A 20,051-nucleotide genomic window follows, 5' to 3' on the forward strand; every position below is an offset into this window, starting at 1 on the left:
TATTTGGTTTTATTTTCATAATTATTTTTAAATTTATAAAATTATATTGTTATATAAAATATGAAAAAAATATAATTTTTAAATAATAATTTGTTTGCAAACAAGTAAAAGAAAAATCAAAACAATTTTTAATGTGTCATTTGTGTTTGTTTTTTAAGCAATTGTTTTTTTAGATAATATTTTATAACCAATACGTAAACAAATTATTTATTTTTTAAAACTAATTTTTGTTAAGCATTCCAGAAATATTTCGAAATTTGTTTATTATACATATATAGAAAAGAAATTAATGTATAATTAATTATTAAAAAATATTTTTTTTTAATTTGTAATAATTATTTTAGAACTATTATGTTGCCCTTGCTTTATTAATTTTTTCTTTTTTTTATTTCACACACACTCTTTTTTTATTTTTATATATATTTTGTAAATATAACTTAACAGTTTTGAAAATAATTATTGTAATCTGATTGTACTACAACTCCTATAACAAACAAAATGAAAATAAAACACATACACTGCATATAGTTACATATACATACACCGATCTACATATATACATATACTATATAATAATATATAAACAAAACAAAAGTAAACAAAACCAACTGATTAAAGTACATAGTAGCGTAACATAAGGAATGAATGGAGTTATATAACAACAACAACAACAACAACAAATAAAGAAAATTCAAACAAAATAAACAACAAAATACAATTCTCACAACCATTTAAACTGATTATGTTAAACAATCGAAATAAAGTTTTAATTATGTTATAGAGAGAAAAATATATATAAAAACAACAAAAAACCAAATGGTATTTTTTATTTCATTAACACCAACTCAAGAAATTTATGTAGGGGTACAGATTTAGGAAGAAGGGAGTAGGGCCATGCAATTTTTATCCACAAAGATGAATAATATTTTTATCCACAAATGTGGATAATTTTTTTATTCACAAATGTGCATAATTTTTTTATCCACAAACGTGGATAATACGTTTATCCACAAATATGGATAAAATTTTTATCCATAAATGTGAAAAATATGTTTATCCACAAATGCGGACTATATTTTTATCCACAAATGTGGATAATACTTTTATCCAAAAATGTGGATAATATTTTAATACACAAATGTGGATAATATTTTATCCACAAATGTGGATAATTTTTTTATCCACAAATGTGGATAATATGTTTATCCACAAATATCGATAATATGTTTATCCATGTTAATGTGGATAATTTTTTATCTACATATGTCGATAATTATATTTATTCACAAATGTGGATAATATTTTTATCCACAAATGTGGATATTTTTTTCCACAAATGTGGATAATAATTTATCCACAAATGTGGATAATAGTTTTATCCACAAATGTGGATAATTTTTTTATTCACAAATGTGGATAATATTTTTATCCACAAATGTGGATAATATGTTTATCCACGAATGTGGTTAATATTTTTATCCACAAATGTGGATAATTATTTTTATCCACAAATGTGGATAAAATGTTTATCCACAAATGTGGATAATAGTTTTATCCACAAATGTAGATAAAAATATCCACAAATGTGGATAATTATTTTTATCCACAAATGTGGATAAAATGTTTATCCACAAATGTGGATAATAGTTTTATCCACAAATGTAGATAAAAATATCCACAAATGTGGATAATATTTTTATCCACAAATGTGGATAAAAATATCCACAAATGTGGATAATTATTTTTATCCACAAATGTGGATAAAATGTTTATCCACAAATGTGGATAATAGTTTTATCCACAAATGTGGATAATTTTTTTATTCACAAATGTGGATAATATTTTTATCCACAAATGTGGATAATATGTTTATCCACGAATGTGGTTAATATTTTTATCCACAAATGTGGATAATTATTTTTATCCACAAATGTGGATAAAATGTTTATCCACAAATGTGGATAATAGTTTTATCCACAAATGTAGATAAAAATATCCACCAATGTGGATAATTATTTTTATCCACAAATGTGGATAATATTTTTATCCACAAATGTGGATAATATTTTGTATCCACAAATGTGAATAATATTTTTATCCACAAATGCGTATAAAATTTTTATCCAAAATTGTGGATAATATGTATATCCGCAAAAGTGGATAATATTTCTTTTATCCACAAATGGGGATACTATTTTTATCAGCAAATGTATAGAATTGTGAAAAAATGTGTTTTTTGACGAAAATCTTTATGTAGAATCTCAGAGTGGTGCATATTTTTAGGGATGTGTAAAAAAAAAAAATAACGTAGCATAGTTTTAGGCGCCTTTTGGAATTCTATTTCTTTTTATACCCGCAGCCATATGGCTACAGGGGGATATATATCATTTGATATGACCAAAATCTGACTGATCGAAATCACTATTTTAAATCCTAGGTCTCTTTGCACCAAATCCGTTTAAAGACATTTGGAGTCGATATAGGGGTGTCCACCCGTCTGTCTGTCTATCTAGCTGGGTGGTGCACATAACTCCCGAAGGGAGTATCCGATTTGGTCCAAACTTGGTACATCGTAATATTATTGACAGACTTAGATTGAGTTCGAGGATGGGCAGTATCATAACACTCCTTCTGGTACCTCCCCCACAAAGGGTCAACATTTTCACAGAAAAAAAATTACCTTATAGAACAAGATAGGATCATCCGATTTTGTTCAAGCTTTGCAATTCCCAATATTTTTATCAGTTGTAGGTCTGGTGCCAAAATAGACAACATGGGCCCACTCCATCAAGTACCTCCCCACATAAGGGAGCAATATTTTGAATAATTGTAACTCCTACAAAATGTGAAATAAAAGTGTGATTCCCTCCAAACTTTGCACATCTCAATATTTCTTTTAACACAAAATTTGGTGTAAACATGGAATATAACGGCCCTCTCCGTCTGGTACCTCCCCCCCAAAGTCTTAAAATTTTGAATAATTATAGATCTTAAAAAAAGTGAAATAAGAGTCAGATTCTCTTCAAATGTTGCACATCGCAATATTTCTTTTAACACCAAATTTGGTGTAAAGGTGGAATATAACGGTCCATGCCTTCTGGTACCTGCCCCACAAAGGTGTCAAAATTTCGAATAACCATGAAGAAGGAAATGAGCATCCGACTCACGGTCTGGTGTGAATATGGGAGGTATCGGTCCACTCCTTCGGGTACCTCCCCCACAAAGGGGTTAATATTATGAATAATCAAAATGTTCATAAAACGCGACATAAGCATCCGATTTCTTTTAAAATTGACACATCACAATATTTTCCTTTCTACACGATCTGGTTTGAAGATGGGATGTATCGATCCACTCCTTCCGGTACCTCCCCCACAAAGGGGTCAAAATTTTGAATAACCCAAGTGCTCATAAAACGCGAAATTAGCACCGGATTCTTTCTAAACTTTATTCTTTCTAATATGTTTACTAACACAAGATTTGTTGTGAATTTTGTGGAGATCGGTCTACACTTTCTGGTACCTCCCCCACAAAGGGGTCAACATTTTGAATTATCAAAATGTTTATATAATGCGAACTAAGCATTCGATTCTTTCCAAACTTCATACATTTTAATATTTTTACTAACACAAGATCTGGTGTGAAGTTGGTGGAAATTGGTCTACTCCTTCTGGTACCTCCCCCACATGGGGTCAAAATTTTGAATAATGAAAATGCTCATATAACGCGAAATAAGCATCCGATTTATTCTAACCTTCATATATGCCAATATTTTCCCTAACACAAGATCTGGTGTGAATATGGTGGAAATCGGTCCACTCCTTCTGGTACCTCCTAAACAAAGGGGTAAAAATTTTGAATTATTATAATTCTTAAAAAATGCGAAATGATCAACCGAATATTACTAAACTTCACACATTCTAATATTTTTACTAACCAAAGATCTTATGTAAAGTTGGTGGAAATCGGTCCACTCCTTCGGGTACATCCCCAACAAAGGGTTCAAACTTTTAAATAATCAAAATCCTCATAAAATTTGAACTAAGCATTCGATTCTTTCTAAACTTCATAAATTTCAAAACTAACACAAGATCTGATGTGAAGATGGTAGTTATGGACCCACTCCTTCCGGTACTTACCCCACAACGGTTCAAATTTCCCTCATAAAATGCGAAATAAGCACCTGATTTTCTTCAAATTTCCTAAAAAAATATACTTTTAGGGTTGTGTAAAACATAGCATACCTTTAGGAGCTTTTTAAATGTAATTTAATTTTTTTTTAAATTTTTATTATTTTATTTTTTGTAATTATTGTTTTTAACTTATGTTTTCCTGCCATATTTACTATATAAAAAAATATTTAGGGATTTTTAGGCCAATTAATGTTATAGAATTAATGACAAAACAGAAATACTTTAAAAAGCCAAGAGCACTCAATATGAATAATGAAAAAAAAAATAAATAAAAATTAAATTAAAAAAAAACTCACGAAACCCAAGGCAAAGTTGTTGTAAAATTATTAACTATTAACAATCATTGCAAATCAATAAGAAATAAAAAAAATCCAAAAAAATGCTTACAAAAAATGAAACAAATTTTTAATGAAGAAGAAGGGGAGTAAAACAACCTAAAAACGCGATCTTCCTATCCCATGTGTTTTTTTGTAGAGACTAAAAATTTCTTTTGAAAAAAAAAAAAAAAATAAATAAATAAAAAAAGGAAAAAAATACTGAAAAATACAAAAAATCAAGACAATATTTTTTAGAGAAAGAAAAAATAAATGCTTATAATTTTTTCTTCAAAAAAAAAAAAAAAAAAAAAAAAAAAAATAAAATAAAAATGCTTAAGTGTTACAAATTGGGAAAAACATATAATAAAAAATACAAAAATAAATAAACTACAAAACTTGTACTATAAACCATCTATAAATCCATACATCTTATATTGACAAATATTGCAAAGAAATATGGCTCCAAGAAAAAATTAAAAAAAAATATATTGAAAAAATAAAGACCAAAAAAACTTAAAAAAATTGTTGAATCATTAAAAAAACATATAAAAATTCCAGAAAAAAATATATATTGCAAAACAAATTGAAATCATTTTCCGTTGTTACTTACACGTAAAAAAAATTCACTAACAAAAATATATTTTCCAGACCCACATACACACCCCCAAAACTCACACTTTACTGAGAGATATTTATGTTGATGCATTGAGAAAAAATATTAATATAAAAAAATTATATATAAATATATATTATACATATGTGAAAAAGAGGAAAATCTATATGAAAATAAAATAAAAAAAAATTAAAAAATGAATGGACTTTCATTAAAAAAAAAAACAAAATATCTAAGAAATCCACGATTATTGGTCAGTTGGTCCTTGAAAAGAAATCTTTAAAAAATCCATGATTTTTGCTCTCTTAATCCTTGAAAACACCTCCTTTAAAAATCCCCAATTATTGGTCAGTCGGTCCTTGAAAAGGAATCTTTAAAAAATCCACGATTATTGGTCAGTTGGTCCTTGAAAAGGAATCTTTAAAAAATCCACGATTATTTGTCAGTTTGTCCTTGAAAAGGAATCTTTAAAAAATCCACGAATATTTGTCAGTTGGTCCTTGAAAAGGAATCTTTAAAAAATCCACTATTATTGGTCAGTTGGCCCTTGAAAAGGAATCTTTAAAAATTCCACGATTATTGGTCGGTTGGTCCTTGAAAAGGAATCTTTAAAAAATCCATGATTATTGGTCAGTTGGTCCTTGAAAAGAAATCTTTAAAAAATCCTAGATTATTTGTCAGTTGGTCCCTGAAAAGGAATCTTTAAAAAATCCACGATTATTGGTCAGTAGGTTCTTGAAAAAAAAATTCTGAAAAATTCCCAATTTCTACCCTAAGGTCCTTGTAATTTTTCTGAATTCGTTTTTTATGAAAAATTTATTTTGCCAACAAAATATATTCTCTTCAATACATTTCGATTCTTTCCCCCTCTCCTCTCCTCTCCTCTCCTCTCTTCACTCCTCCCTTTTCGACAGCTCCTCAACAAGTTTGGCACTTTGGGCCTTTAGTTGTTTACGATTCGGTATGTTGTGTGAAATTTTCGCATCTTCCAAGACATCCTCATCCTCGGGCAGTGGCTTGGACGTCTCGGCCAGATCTTCTAATTCCATGCTGGCCAAATATTTCTGATGATAATCCTCGGTAAGCTCAGCGCTGTCAAAGGGTATGGTTTTGCGGGTCCTCTGGGAGGGTAGCAATTTTTCGTAGGCTTCCATGAGGGTTTTGAGTTTACGCTCGGCATTTTGGAGAATTGTCTTGGCTACATGGGAAAGTCAGAGACAAAGAGAGAGAGAGATAAAGAGACAAAGAGGGAGAGAAAGAACAATAGAGAGAAACAGGGAGAAAGAAAAACAAGGAGAAATAGAGAAAAATGAGAGAGAGAGTCAAAGAGTGAAAATAGAGAGAACAATTTCTTAACTCACTATCTTCCTCGAAAAGTTCTGGCGGAACCGCATACATGGTCAGCATTTCATATTTGAGCAGAGGCAACTTCAAATAGGGTGTGGGATATTGAATTTTATGTACCCTGGGTGGCCGCCCAACGTGGCGCACTATATCCGAGATATTCCAGAGAGCGTATCTGAAAATTTTCAATTTGGAGGGGGTCATTATTAGGTAGGACGTTTAAAATGACTTGAACGTTTACCTCAGTATTACAAAGACTGCAGCTCGATTTTTCATGTGGGCCAAGGTCTGAACCTCCTTGGCATCCTCCAGTTTGATTTGCTCTTCCAGGTCCTTAATGTTCTTGAGGCGCCTAGGAGAGGTAATTCGTAGTCATATAATCGGAGGTCAGGGAAAGGATAACAAGTCAAGAAAAGTTAATTTGAGGTCTTTTTTTTTGAAGAGGAAAACTGTCTAGAGTTTTATGGCGTCCACATGGAGGGGCCCTGGTGTCCATGAGTCCTTCGAAATGTACAACTGAATTCCAGACAAGCCCTCCATGGAAAATCCACTACTAGCCTTACCTTTCCTCCTCCTCAAAATAGTTGTTCAGCAAAATGCTCTGCTGTTCAGCTGCCACTCTCTCCTTGAAGGCCAGGTAGTCTGTTTGCATGTGGCCCAACTCGTTTTGTTTGATGAGCTTGAAATTGATTTCAACCTGGGTTTTGATTCTAAAAATTAAAAAAAAAACTGAAATTAAAAAATAATTTATAAATTTCCAACCAACCTCGGAAATATTTCCGTAGCCTTGGAACACAAAGTGGCCTCCTTGATTTGTTTTATGACCGCCTCAATGGACTCCAATTCATGTTGGAGGCTAAGCATGCTCTTGGTTTCACGTGTATAATGTTTGGCCATATTCACCACCAATTCGGGCGGTTTGGGACCCTTGGGTTGGCCTGGCTTTACGTCCGATTCATTAAAACTGGTTAGATTTTCCAATTTTATTTGGGCCGACTTACGGGATTTGTCCTCCATTTGCTGGGGAGGAAAACATATTCAATTATTATGAAATAAAAAACCTCAAACCCCCTTCCTCACCCTATACTCCATTCCCAGCTGCTTGAATTTTGCAATGGCCGGTGTTCCCAAATACAGGATGTGCTTGATGAAACTCGCCTGATCGTTGATGTCCTCGCACAAGGAACGCAAAATCGGTTCATAGAATATACCATCATGCCGTAGGACCTCTATGATCTTCCTATAGGTTGCATTCACTGCCTTGATGGCCCTCAAACGGGTATTGGAATTTTCAATATTTTTCTCGAAATCTCGCATTTGTAGCTCTTCGTCCAACACAAATTCATTTTGGTACTTTATGCGATTTTCAATCTCACCCTTCTGTACGATTTTCAATTCGTATTCACTTTTCAGTTGGCGCAGACGATGCGTGAGACGATCTCGCTCCTTGCGCATCACAAATGTCCTCTGATTGATGTTGTCCACCACCATATGGACGGGCATCTTCTCATACAGACGCTGCATGTCCTTGTGATTGATGAGAAAATTCCGCACACATAGGACATTATCGCCGAAGAGAACATTTTGTAATTTGGTGCGACCATCACGACATTGCAGGCGTAGGCGGCGGGCCGATTTGAGGAGACCCTTGCGGGAGGCTCGATTCTCGAGGCGTTTGAAAATCATGCGTTTGCCTTACGAAGGGGGGGGGGGGAGAGTGGAGGGAGGGAGGGAAAGAAGGGGAAAATGGGATTAATCGTATTACCTCGCTCTCTCTCTATCTCCTACTTACTTAGCAAATCCGCCATGCCCTGAAACTCATCAATCAATGCCCCCATGGACCAGCGCTCATCAATGACCATGTGTTGCCTGAGAAAAGTGGATTCGAAGAGACCATGGTTACGTATGGCCCTGGGATGTACGGGCCGAGGAGCCAAAATATCGGTTGTTTTTATGGCCTTCATCCTTAATATTCGAAGATGTTTTGAGTTTGAATTATTTTTTTTGTCGATTAGGAACTTCAGTTAGGAAAAAATATAGTTTGAAAAGTATCGGCATGGGTTCAAAATTTAAGGGTTACCAAATCAAAAATGTATGAGCAATAATCATCAAATAATCATTGATTATAGGGTACAATACTCACTACCCAGAGCGGTCAATAGTTATTGGCAAGAGGGGTAAATGATCATTGACCCGAGGGATTAGTAGTTCTGGACCTAAGGATTAATCAGTGGGGTCAATTTTCATTAACCTAATTAACCAACAGTCATTGACCAGAAGGGTCAAAAGTCATTGACCTAATAAACAAACAGTCATTGACCAGAGGGGTTAACTGTCATTGACCAGAGGGGTCAATAGTCATTGACTAGAGGGGTCAATAGCCATTGACTAAAGGAGTCAATAGTCATTGACCAGAGGGGTCAAAAGTCATTGACCAGTGGGGTCAATATCCATGGACCAGATAAACGCACAGTCATTGACCAGAGGGGACAATATTCATTGACTTAAGGGATTAATAGTCATTGACTAAAGGGGTCAATAGTCATTGACCAGAGGAATCAATAGTCATTGACCAGAGGAATCAATAGTCATTGACCAAAGGGGTCAAGAGTCATTGACCAGTGGGATCAATAATCATTGACCAGATGGGCCAATAGTCATTGACGACAGGGGCGAATAGTCGATAGTCCTTGACCTGAGGGGTCAATATTCATATATCAGAGGGGTCAATAGGCATTGATCAGAGAGGTCAATAGTCATTGACCAGAGGGTTCAATAGTCATTGACCAGAGGGGTCACTAGTCATGGACCAGATGAGTCAATAGCCATTGACCAGAGGGGTCAATAGCCATTGACCAGAGGGGTCAATAGTCATTGACCAGAGGGGTCAATAGCCATTGATCAGAGGAGTCATAAGTCATTGACCAGAGGGGTCATAAGTCATTGACCAGAGGGGTCATTGACCAGAGGGGTCAATAGTCATTGACCAGAGGGGTCAACAGTCATTGACCAGAGGGGTCAACAGTTATTGACCAGAGGGGTCAATAGTTATTGACAAGAGGGGTCAATAGTCATTGACCAGAGGGGTCAATAGTCATTGACCAGAGGTGTCAATAGTCATTGACCAGAGGGGTCAATAGTTATCGACCAGAGGGGTCAATAGTCATTGACCTGAGGGGTCAATAGTCATTGACTAGAGGGGTCAATAGTCATTGATCAGAGGGGTCAATAGTCATTGACCTGAGGGGTCAATATTCATATATCAGAGGGGTCAATAGTCATTGACCAGAGGGGTCAATAGTCATTGACCAGTGGGGTCAATAGTCATTGACAAGAGGGGTCAATATTCATATATCAGAGGGGTCAATAGTCATTGACCAGAGGGGTCAATAGTCATTGACCAGTGGGGTCAATAGTCATTGACAAGAGGGGTCAATAGTCATTGACCAGAGGGGTCAATAGCCATTGACCAGAGGTTTCAATAGCCATTGACCAGAGGGGTCAATAGCCATTGACCAGAGGGGTCAATAGCCATTGATGAGAGGGGTCAATAGCCATTGAACAGAGGGGTCAATAGTCATTGACCAGAGGGGTCAATAGCCATTGACCAGAGGGGTCAATAGCCATTGACCAGAGGGGTCAATAGTCATTGACCAGAGGGGTCAATAGCCATTGGCCAGAGGGGTCAATAGTCATTGACCAGAGGGGTCAATAGTCATTGACCAGAGGGGTCAATAGCCATTGGCCAAAGGGGTCAATAGCCATTGGCCAGAGGGGTCAATAGCCATTGGCCAGAGGGGTCAATAGCCATTGACCAGAGGGGTCAATAGTCATTGACCAGAGGGGTCAATAGTCATTGACCAAAGGGGTCAATAGTCATTCACCAAAGGGGTCAATAGTCATTGGCGAGAGAGGCAATAGTCATTGACAAGAGAGGCGAATAGTCATAGATCAGCGGGGTTGATAATCCTTGAACTCAGGGGTCAATATTCATAGATCAGAGGAGTCAATAGGCATTGAGCCAGATCAACGGGGTCAATGGTAATTGATCAGAGGGGTAAATTGTTATAGGAAAGATAGGTCAATGGTAATTGACTAGAGGGGTCAATAATGATTGACGAGAAGGGTCAATAGTCAGTGACAATACGGGTCAACATTCATAGAACTAAGGGGTAAATGGTCATTGACAAGAGGGGTCAATAATAATTAATCCGAGAGGTTTATAGTCATTGACCAGAGGGGTTAAAATTCATTGCCTAGATCGGTCAATTGGCTTTGATCAGTGGGGTCAGAACCTTCTCAATTTCCGACTCTCCTAAATTCTTTGCAGTGTGATGCCCTTTTTTCAATTTTTTTTGACATTTGGGAAAATAAAATCAGTTTTCGATAAAAAATTGGAACAAATGATTTAGCTTCTTTTCATTTTTGGAGATTTTTCATTTATAGAAATCATATTTTTTACTCCATAAATCGAATGTAATTTTGGATTTACCGCAAAAGGCTTTCAGAAGAAGATAAAATCCAAAATTTATCCAAAAAACCCCGACAAGCAAAAAATGTTGAATAAATCTAAAAATTCCGAGCAAAGGGTACATCCCCGGGCCATACGCACTCATGGGTTACTAGGCCTTCCATTTCTCAAACAGCACATGATGAGCGATGAGAGATGGTCATCGAAGGATTTGAAGGATGAGTTCAAGGCCATGGCAGGATGTTTGGGTAAGGTAAACGGGTTTTTCCAAAGGGATTTGAAATTAATTTCGCTTCCCTTCAGAAAAACATCAGCTCTTCAAGAGCATAGAGAAACATCATCAGCTACAACATATTGCCCGCAATCTACAAAATCTCCGCAAGCAATGTCGTCAAGGCCGTCAGGAATTACAGGTCGTAAGGAAAATAAAAAATCGCCATACCATAAGAAATCTACTGCAGGATAATAAAGAGCAGCAATGCCTCTATCAGGATATGCCAATACATGAGGTTGTGGAGAACATTGATCAAAGGACATTTGTGCTGCGCAAGGAACAGGATCGTTTAAGGGATAGAAAAAATAAGTTGGAACGGCAATTGAAGGAGTTGAAGGTGGGGGACGTTGATAAAAATTAGAAAATATTCCTTTATGTCAATTTCTTTAGCTAACGGCCTCCAGCCTTGAGGATCGCATCAAATTCCAAGATGTCTTTGAGCTGAACGAAGAAAAACTGGCCAAGGAATGTGAAAAGAAGTTGGCTAACAGTCAGATTCGTTTAAGGGCCATAAAGACCATTAACACCACCTATAAAAAGGTCCTGCAGGTTCTCCACCATGACGAAATGTTCTATGATCCCATACTCCAGTCTTTGTGTGATGATATTGAAGACCAGAGAATGTTCATAGAATATATTCTGGATGTGGGAAAACCTGCCCTGGAAAAGTTGAGATATTTGAAAGAATTTTCAAAGGTAAGGTAGGATACGAAGAATAGCTTAAAGGTTTTTCTTGCAATTTTTCGAAATTTCAGGAATACAACGATAAAGTTCGCTGGGAAACTCAAACATTGATCCATGAGATTTCCAGTAAACATAAAATGTTGCAGCCCGGCAAACCTGCTTCTGTGGTGCGGGCCAAGGAAGATGATGCCACTCTCTTGGCTGATGCCCGAGAGAGATATGCCCGTACTACCTATAGCATGAGTAAATTGGAGGATGAATTGAATAAGGTATCAGAGGTCATAAATGGCATCAAATTTGCCACGCTGTGTTCGACGGCAACAGAGGTGTTTCCAAGGTGAGAGAAGATCATTTATAGACCTGTAATGATGAGGGGGACAGAGTCCAAGACTACAGATGTCAAAAGCCCCTGACCAAAGAGACCAAGAGACATACATCTAAGAGGTTAACGGTCAAATAACAAAGGGGTAAATTCTCATTGAGCAGAAGAGCCCATAGTCATAGACCAGAAGTATCAATAGTCATTGACTAGAGGAGTCAATAGTCATTGACCAGAGGGGTCAATAGTCTTTGACCAGAAGGACCAATAATCATTGACCAGAGGAGTCACTAGTCATTGAACCAGAAGGGTCAAAAGTCATTGACCAGAAGGGTCAAAAGTCTTTAACCAGAGGGATCAATAGTCATTGACCAGAACGGTCATTAGTCATTGAACAGAAGGGTCAACAGTCCTTGACCAGAAGGGTCAATAGTCATTGGCGAGAAGGGTCAATAGTCATTGACCAGAAGGGTCATTGACGAGAGCGGTCAAAATTCTATGACCAGGGGGGTCAATAGTCCTTGACCAGATGTGTCAATCTTCATTGACCAGAAGAGTCAATAGCCATTGATCTGAAGGGTCAATAGCCACTGACCAGATGTGTCAATAGTATTTGACTAGAGAGGTCAATAGTCTTTGACTAGAGAGGTCAATATTCATTGGCCAGAAGGGTCAATAATCATTGACCAGAGGGATCAAAAGTCATTGACCAGAAGGGTCAATAGTCATTGACCAGAAGGGTCAATACTCATTGACCAGAGGGATCAATAGTCATTGACCAGAAGGGTCAATAGTCATTGACCAGAAGGGTCAATAGTCATTGACCAGAAGGGTCAATAGTCATTGACCAGAAGGGTCAATAGTCATTGGCGAGAAGGGTCAATAGTCATTGACCAGAGGGGTCAATAGTCATTGACCAGAGGGGTCAATAGTCATTGACCAGAGGGGTCAATAATCATTGACCAGAGGGGTCAAAAGTCATTGAACGGAGGGGTCAATAATCATTGACCAGTTGTGTCAATAGTCATTGACCAGTTGTGTCAATAGTCATTGACCAGAGGAGTAAAAAGTCATTGACCAGAAGGGTCAATAGTCATTGAATAGAAGGGTCACTATTCATTGACCAGAAGGGTCAATAGTCATTGACCAGAAGGGTCAATAGTCATTGACCAGAAGGGTCAATAGTCATTGGCGAGAAGGGTCAATAGTCATTGACCAGAGGGGTCAATAGTCATTGACCAGAGGGGTCAATAATCATTGACCAGAGGGGTCAAAAGTCATTGAACGGAGGGGTCAATAATCATTGACCAGTTGTGTCAATAGTCATTGACCAGAGGAGTAAAAAGTCATTGACCAGAAGGGTCAATAGTCATTGACCAGAGGGGTCAATAGTCATTGACCAGAGGGGTCAATAGTCATTGAGCAGAGGGGTCAATAGTCATTGACCAGAGGTGTCAATAATCATTGACCAGAGGGGTCAAAAGTCATTGAACGGAGGGGTCAATAATCATTGACCAGTTGTGTCAATAGTCATTGACCAGAGGGGTCAATAGTCATTGACCAGAGGGGTCAATAGTCATTGACCAGAGGTGTCAATAATCATTGACCAGAGGGGTCAATAGTCATTGACCAGAGGAGTAAAAAGTCATTGACCAGTTGTGTCAATAGTCATTGACCAGAAGGGTCAATAGTCATTGAATAGAAGGGTCACTATTCATTGACCAGAAGGGTCATTTGCATTGACCAGAGAGGTCAATAGACATAGACCAGAGGGGTCAATAGTTATTGACCAGAGGGGTCAGCAGTCATTGAGTTGAGGGGTCAATAGTCAGTGACCAGGGGGGTCAATAGTCACTGACCAGAGGAGTCAATAGCCATTGACCAGAGGGGTCAATAGTCATTGAGTTGAGGTGTCAATAGACATTGACTAGTCAATAGTCATTGACCAAAAGGGTCAATAGTCATTGACCAAAAGCGTCAAGCGTAATTGACCTGTGGGATCCATAGTCATTGACCTGAGGGGTCAATGGCCTTTGACCGGAGGGGCCAATGGTCTTTGACAGGAGGCTTCAATAGTCATTGGCCAGAGTGGATAAAAATCTCTGGCCTTAGAGGTCAATAGTCGTTAACTAGAAGGGTCACTAGTCATTGACAAGAGGGGTCAGTAGTTATTGACTAGTCACTGACATCCTTTTTCGGCTGCATTCCTATCATCCTTTAACTTTCAGAATCAAAGGACAAATTGAGCAAAATTACAAAATGAAAAAGGAAATCGTCTGCGATTCCCTGTGCCAGGCCACATTGGAGACCAAAGAGAAATACTGTGAGGTCCTGCAGGAGGTCATCAAAAATAATCTATCGCAGGCGGAAATTGAGTAAGTCAAAATAATATCGTAAGGGATTTTTAAGTAAAAGGCAAATTTCTTTTAAAAGTCGCCTGGACAGGATCAAGGACCTCAATGAGCAAATTACAAATCAAGATTTGGCAGAAAGGGCAACCATGCAAGCCATGAAGAGGAATAATGATTTGTTTGTGGTATTGCGGTCAGTAATATTTTTGTATCTTTTTTTCGTATTTCAAAACCCCACTGTTTCATTTTCAGTGTTTTCCTTTGGAACATCCATGACATGCTCCGTCATGTCCATAAAACATCCCGTCCCCGGAGAGTTCAATATCCAAATTCCTATTTGAAGTTGCCCCTATTGAAATTCGAAAATATGGCAATGACTTCAATTCCCCCGGAAAATATGGAAGATGATAGTAAGTATTGTCATTGAAAAATGATCAGAGGTTTCAAATATAAAAAAAAATTAAAAAAGACCCAAAAATTAAAAAAAAAATCCTAAATGATAGTCCCAGGTCTAGATTTGAAAATAATCTCGAAAAATTCACAATTTTAGCTATAGTCACCTCCCGAAAATTCCTTGATTCGTGATTATGGACTGGCTTTAATCTTGCAGAAATTTCTAAAAAATCAAAAAAAATCTTAGAATTTGGTCTTTGGCCAAATATACTTTCCCAATAGGAAATATGGACCGGATTTAGTCTCCCAAAATGCTAAAAAATCCATGATAAGTTATTGGCTTTAACTGTTTTAAAACTCCCCAAAAATCCGGGATTATGGGCCAAACTTAATCTTAGAAAATATCCCAAAATGATAGACCTGGCTCTAGACTTGAAAATAATCCCGAAAAATTCAGAATTTTAGCTATAATTTCCTCCCGAAAATTCCTTGATTCGTGATTATGGACTGGCTTTAATCTTCCAGAAATAACTAAAAAATAAAAAAAAAAAATCTCAGAATTTGGTCTTTGACCTAAAATACTTTCCCAATAGGATCTGCAAAATATTTCTTGAAAACCCAACAATTATGGACCGGATTTAGTCTCCCAAAAAGGTTAAAAATCCATAACTGGCTTTAACTTTTGTAAAACTCCCTAAAAATACAGGATTATGAGCCAAATTTAATCTTAAAATACATCCTGAAAAAATCCCAGATTATAACTGACATTGACCTCCGCAAAAAATGTATTTAAAATTCCCGATTTTAAACCTACATGAGCCTTTCAAAGAATCCGTAAAATCCATTATTTTGAGTTGATTTTAATCCTTTAAAAATCCCTTGAAACTCAAGGTTCAAGCCCTAAATTTGTCTCATTAAAAATTTCTGAACACAACCTTTAACTAGACCTGACTACAGCCTTCAGCTTAGACTTGACCATACCTGATAAAAAATTCTTTTTTAATTATCAAATTTTCTTCCCTCTACAGTCTCGGAACTCTTTCACATTGTACGTCGGAAATTGGCCCATCTTATGACGGCCTTTAATCAACTGAGCGGTACCACTAAACGACGTTTATCCATTGCCCCCACCAATTTGGAGACACATCGTGAGAACTATATGGCTGATATTGTAGCGATGTTTCAACAGTATGAAGAGGTTGGCGATGGAGATTTTCTGGAAAAATCCAGGGGGCAGGGAAACCTTAACGATGCCGATGATGTTGGCGACGAAGGGGCCAAGGAGAATGACCGCAGCTCAAAAGGAATTTATAGCCGACAACAAATGAAAGCAAAAAGTTTACATTTGGTTGAGGAAAATCTGAAAAAAGACTAAATGAGGACACCTATTAAATATGAGTTGGAAATAATCTAAGAAAAAAAAATAATTTATTGTGAAAAATTACAAAAACAAAAAACAGAAAAAAAAAATATAAATAAAATATGAAAAAATTGCTCAGAATGACAAGAGGGTTTGAAATATTCCGTAAAAACTTATAATTGTGAGCAGAAGTAGATATCAAAAAAAAAAAAAAAAAAAATCGAAAGATCCACGATTAAAGTATTCAAAATATTAAATAATAGCAGATAGTAGAAAATTTCGTATTTTCGTAAACGTGCCCTGAATTCATGTTGTATTAACAAACAAAAGACTTAAGACACAAACGCACTTTGGAAACAACAAAATTATGCTTACATTACAAATGGTCTACAAAACTAGTTGAGTTGCAAACGCAATTTTGAGAATTTCAGCAATGAATACCTACAGCATGGAAATGCCCAAGGAAATATAACAACGCACAATTTTCAAAAAAAAAAAAAAAACAATCCAAATTATTTACATTGTGTTTACACCACTTAAGCCATAACCTCTGGTACTTGTCACAAGGAACCCAAAAACAAATAATTAAATTAAAAGTAGTTTAATATATGATGAATGGTTTATACTTCAAGCTTTTTAAAAAACCCTGACAGGTACACAAGGTTAAAAAAAATCCTTGAAATCCGAGATTTTATTTGACGAGAAGATTTCTAAAAAAACCCACGATTTTATGTCAATGTCAAAATATAATCTTTCGAACAGTTCTTTAAAAATGCATTAAGTTAGGTCAATTTATCATTTCTACAATTCCTTAAAAACCTATCTCGATAAATTAAAAATCCACGATTGTAATCCTGACCATATCCAACGTTAGTCCATGACTTATCCATAAAATGTCACGATTCGGGTCAGGAAAAATTCATCCGAAAATTCCTTAAAAGCCTACAATTTATGAAAGAACATACCCTTCCGAAAAGTCCATAAAAAATTCACGTGTTCAGTCCTTATCTGATATCTTTCAAAACATTTCAAGAAATTTAGCAAAAATTAATCCTTTCCTGGTTTTTATGGGGCTTTTTTTTGGTCAGATTATTTTGAATGAAAATAAGATTTTATTTCATTTTTTTTCTCGGCGTTTCGTTTATTTTAGATTCAGTTATATCCCGCCAAAAATTCCTATAAAATAACCTGTTTTTGTGGTTGGGACTTATCAGCAAATTTAGTCTAGTCAGAATTTTGGTCCAGGTCGAAGAAAGCCTTCCAATTATTCCACAATTATTTGCCAAGATATACTGGTCTTAAAATACCACTATTCGGGTTAGGAAACATTCTTCCGAAAATTCCTTAAAAAACTACAATTTTTGAAAGAACATACCCTTCCGAAAAGTCCATAAAAATTCACGATTCACGATTGTAGTCCTGGCCATCCATCCATTCTTAGTCCATGACTTATCCATAAAATGTCACGATTCGGGTCAGGAAAAATTCATCCGAAAATTCCTTAAAAGCCTACAATTTATGAAAGAACATACCCTTCCGAAAAGTCCATAAAAAATTCACGATTTTAGTTCCGGTGTTATCTTTCAAAACATTTCGAGAAATTTATCAAAAATTATTCCTTTCCTGGTTGTTATCGGGTTTTTTTTGGTCAGATTATTTTAAAATGAAAAAATTTTGCTCGGCGTTTCGTTTATTTTAGATTCAGACATATCCCTTCAAAAATTCCTATAAAATCAACTGTTTTTGTGGTTGGGACTTATCAGCAAATTTAGTCTAGGCAAAATTTTAGTCCTGGTCGAAGAAAGCCTTCCAATTATCCCACAATTATTTGCCTAGATATACTGGTCTTAAAATACTGACCAAAATCCTCAATCACGCAAGCGGACCTCTCTTTGTTTTTTTTACAAAAAGAGATAAATCTATTATTTCCCTATTTTTTTTTTTCAATCCGCCATCGATCTAACGGTTTCATTGCAAATTATATGTTCCAATATAATTATTAAGCAATAATAATTTTGAAACAAAACCGAAAAAAATACCATGCTTTTGCCTCAGAATATTCCAAGCCAAGGGGAATGAATAGTGGAAAAAACAAAAGACTTAAGAAACAAACGTCAGAGCCATGGGCCTGTCTTTATTGCTTTGGCTGCCTGCCTATCCGCCTGCATGCCTACCCCTTTGAGGTGTTTATTTTTACATTAAGAATTTTGCAAATGTTGTTGAACAGTTGTACATTTAGAAATGTGTGTGTGTGTGTGAGAGAGGTAGTCATCTAGTCAGCCACCCACCCAAAATAAACGTTCTCTTACGTATTGGCCCCGAGGGCAATTTAACATCTTCAGCTTATTTGCCTTTGCCGTTTGGCAGTAGTCATGCAATCTGTTGAGTGCTGAATTGGCAACAGCGGCAGCATCATCATCAACGCCATCACCAGCTTGTCCGATTGCCGCAGCTCCATTCATTTAATTCTGCCTCCAGTTTTATTCATTCAACATTATCAAACTTACACTTCTGGAGCGAAAGAATGAATAATGGCTGTATATGTGTGTGTGTGAGAGCTTATGTAATTAAGCAAACCACCAGCTGGTTTTCTGGGGGGAGGGTTGACTGTCCCTCAAGCAATCATGAATGAAATCTGACAAAGATACACGATTGGATTACAGGATTTGGAAGACATTTTTTTCCGAAAATATTATTTTTTTTTTATAATTTTTGAAAAATTTGCACTGGCCTAAATTTGAGTTTTCGGATGGCAGAATATGTATTGTTTATGGATTTTTAAGAAATTTGTGGTGAGTTACAATCTCAGATTTTTTTATGGAAATCCAGGAAGATCACAGTCATCGATTTTTAAGGAATATTTGATGGATTATACTCTCAATTACGTTATTAGACTTGTGAGCATTTTTGTAAAGGCTTAATTGTGGTTTGAAATGTTTTGAGGATATAATCGGGAATTTTAAGAAGTTTTTTTTTTTTGGAATTTTTTTAGGTATTTTAGAAACTTGTTTATAATTGTCCTTTTGAAAAGGAATTCCTTTTTGCAAGGAATTTTTAAAATGAATTGAATTTCTATGAAATTGTTGTAGAGACTATAATCATGGATTTTTAGGTGTTTTTTGTTTTTGGAAAATATGTCCCGAACTGCAATCGTGGATTTTTAAGGTTTTTGAGGGAAATTTAATTTTGGAAGGATATATTTCAAATCATTGGTACTGAATTTTTTTTGAGAATTTTCGAAAGGAAATGTCCTGACATATAATTGTAAATTTTCAACAAAGTTTTTCAAGGATATCTTCCAAACTTTAATCTTCAGTTTTTTGAGGATTTTTGGAAGGATATGTCCTGGTTTTTTGTCATTACTGTTAATTTTTTTTTTTTTTTTGGGGGGGGGGGGGGTATTTTCGGTTGGGAGTATCCTGATATATAATTGTGAATTTTTAAAGACGTTTTTTTTGGAGGATATGTTCCACACTATGGTTCTGAATTTTTCAAGAGTTTTCAATTTTCGAAAGGATATGTCCTCACTTATAACCAAGAATTTTCTATTTTCTAATTTTTGGAGGATATGCTCCACACTATGGTTCTGAATTTTTCAGGAATTTTCGAAGGGATATGCCCTCATTTATAATCAGGAAATTTCCAGGAATTTTTGGAAGAATATATCCTTTAAGCAGAATCTCGGTCATAATCACCACGCTGGCTGAGATAAAACTACTTCATCAAATTCAA

At 35.8% G+C, this 20,051-nt stretch overlaps 2 protein-coding genes across 2 annotated transcripts; one reads left to right on the forward strand and one right to left on the reverse strand.

The window, feature by feature from the left end:
* Positions 1-5,920: 5,920 nt before the first annotated feature.
* Positions 5,921-8,514, reverse strand: LOC101888436 (uncharacterized). Its single transcript, XM_005187050.3, has 7 exons — positions 8,260-8,514; positions 7,548-8,161; positions 7,234-7,487; positions 7,031-7,177; positions 6,709-6,819; positions 6,485-6,642; positions 5,921-6,321 (listed from the first exon to the last, which is right to left on the reverse strand). The coding sequence occupies exons 1-7, from the start codon at positions 8,429-8,431 to the stop codon at positions 6,017-6,019; spliced, it is 1,761 nt and encodes a 586-aa protein (XP_005187107.2). The 5' UTR covers positions 8,432-8,514; the 3' UTR covers positions 5,921-6,016.
* Positions 8,515-10,849: 2,335 nt separating this feature from the next.
* Positions 10,850-16,441, forward strand: LOC101888263 (uncharacterized). Its single transcript, XM_005187049.4, has 8 exons — positions 10,850-11,186; positions 11,242-11,549; positions 11,603-11,908; positions 11,968-12,233; positions 14,444-14,590; positions 14,649-14,759; positions 14,819-14,976; positions 15,988-16,441. The coding sequence occupies exons 1-8, from the start codon at positions 11,024-11,026 to the stop codon at positions 16,332-16,334; spliced, it is 1,806 nt and encodes a 601-aa protein (XP_005187106.3). The 5' UTR covers positions 10,850-11,023; the 3' UTR covers positions 16,335-16,441.
* The last annotated feature ends 3,610 nt before the right edge of the window (positions 16,442-20,051 follow it).

This window comes from Musca domestica, unplaced genomic scaffold, assembly GCF_030504385.1.
Source record: "Musca domestica strain aabys unplaced genomic scaffold, Musca_domestica.polishedcontigs.V.1.1 180, whole genome shotgun sequence".
In the NCBI taxonomy this organism is placed as follows: Eukaryota; Metazoa; Arthropoda; class Insecta; order Diptera; family Muscidae; genus Musca; species Musca domestica.

What these genes read in the sequence shown, in the direction of transcription:
- LOC101888436 (XM_005187050.3), bottom strand. Translation starts at nt 8,431, where the DNA reads ATGAAGGCCATAAAAACAACCGATATTTTGGCTCCTCGGCCCGTACAT. An exon ending in GCTACGGAAATATTTCCGAG is followed by an intron (nt 7,178 to 7,233) that starts GTTGGTTGGAAA and finishes TTTAATTTTTAG; the next exon opens with AATCAAAACCCAGGTTGAAA. An exon ending in GCAGTCTTTGTAATACTGAG is followed by an intron (nt 6,643 to 6,708) that starts GTAAACGTTCAA and finishes GAAAATTTTCAG; the next exon opens with ATACGCTCTCTGGAATATCT.
- LOC101888263 (XM_005187049.4), top strand. Translation starts at nt 11,024, where the DNA reads ATGTTGAATAAATCTAAAAATTCCGAGCAAAGGGTACATCCCCGGGCC. An exon ending in GGCCATGGCAGGATGTTTGG is followed by an intron (nt 11,187 to 11,241) that starts GTAAGGTAAACG and finishes GCTTCCCTTCAG; the next exon opens with AAAAACATCAGCTCTTCAAG. An exon ending in CTATCGCAGGCGGAAATTGA is followed by an intron (nt 14,591 to 14,648) that starts GTAAGTCAAAAT and finishes TTCTTTTAAAAG; the next exon opens with TCGCCTGGACAGGATCAAGG.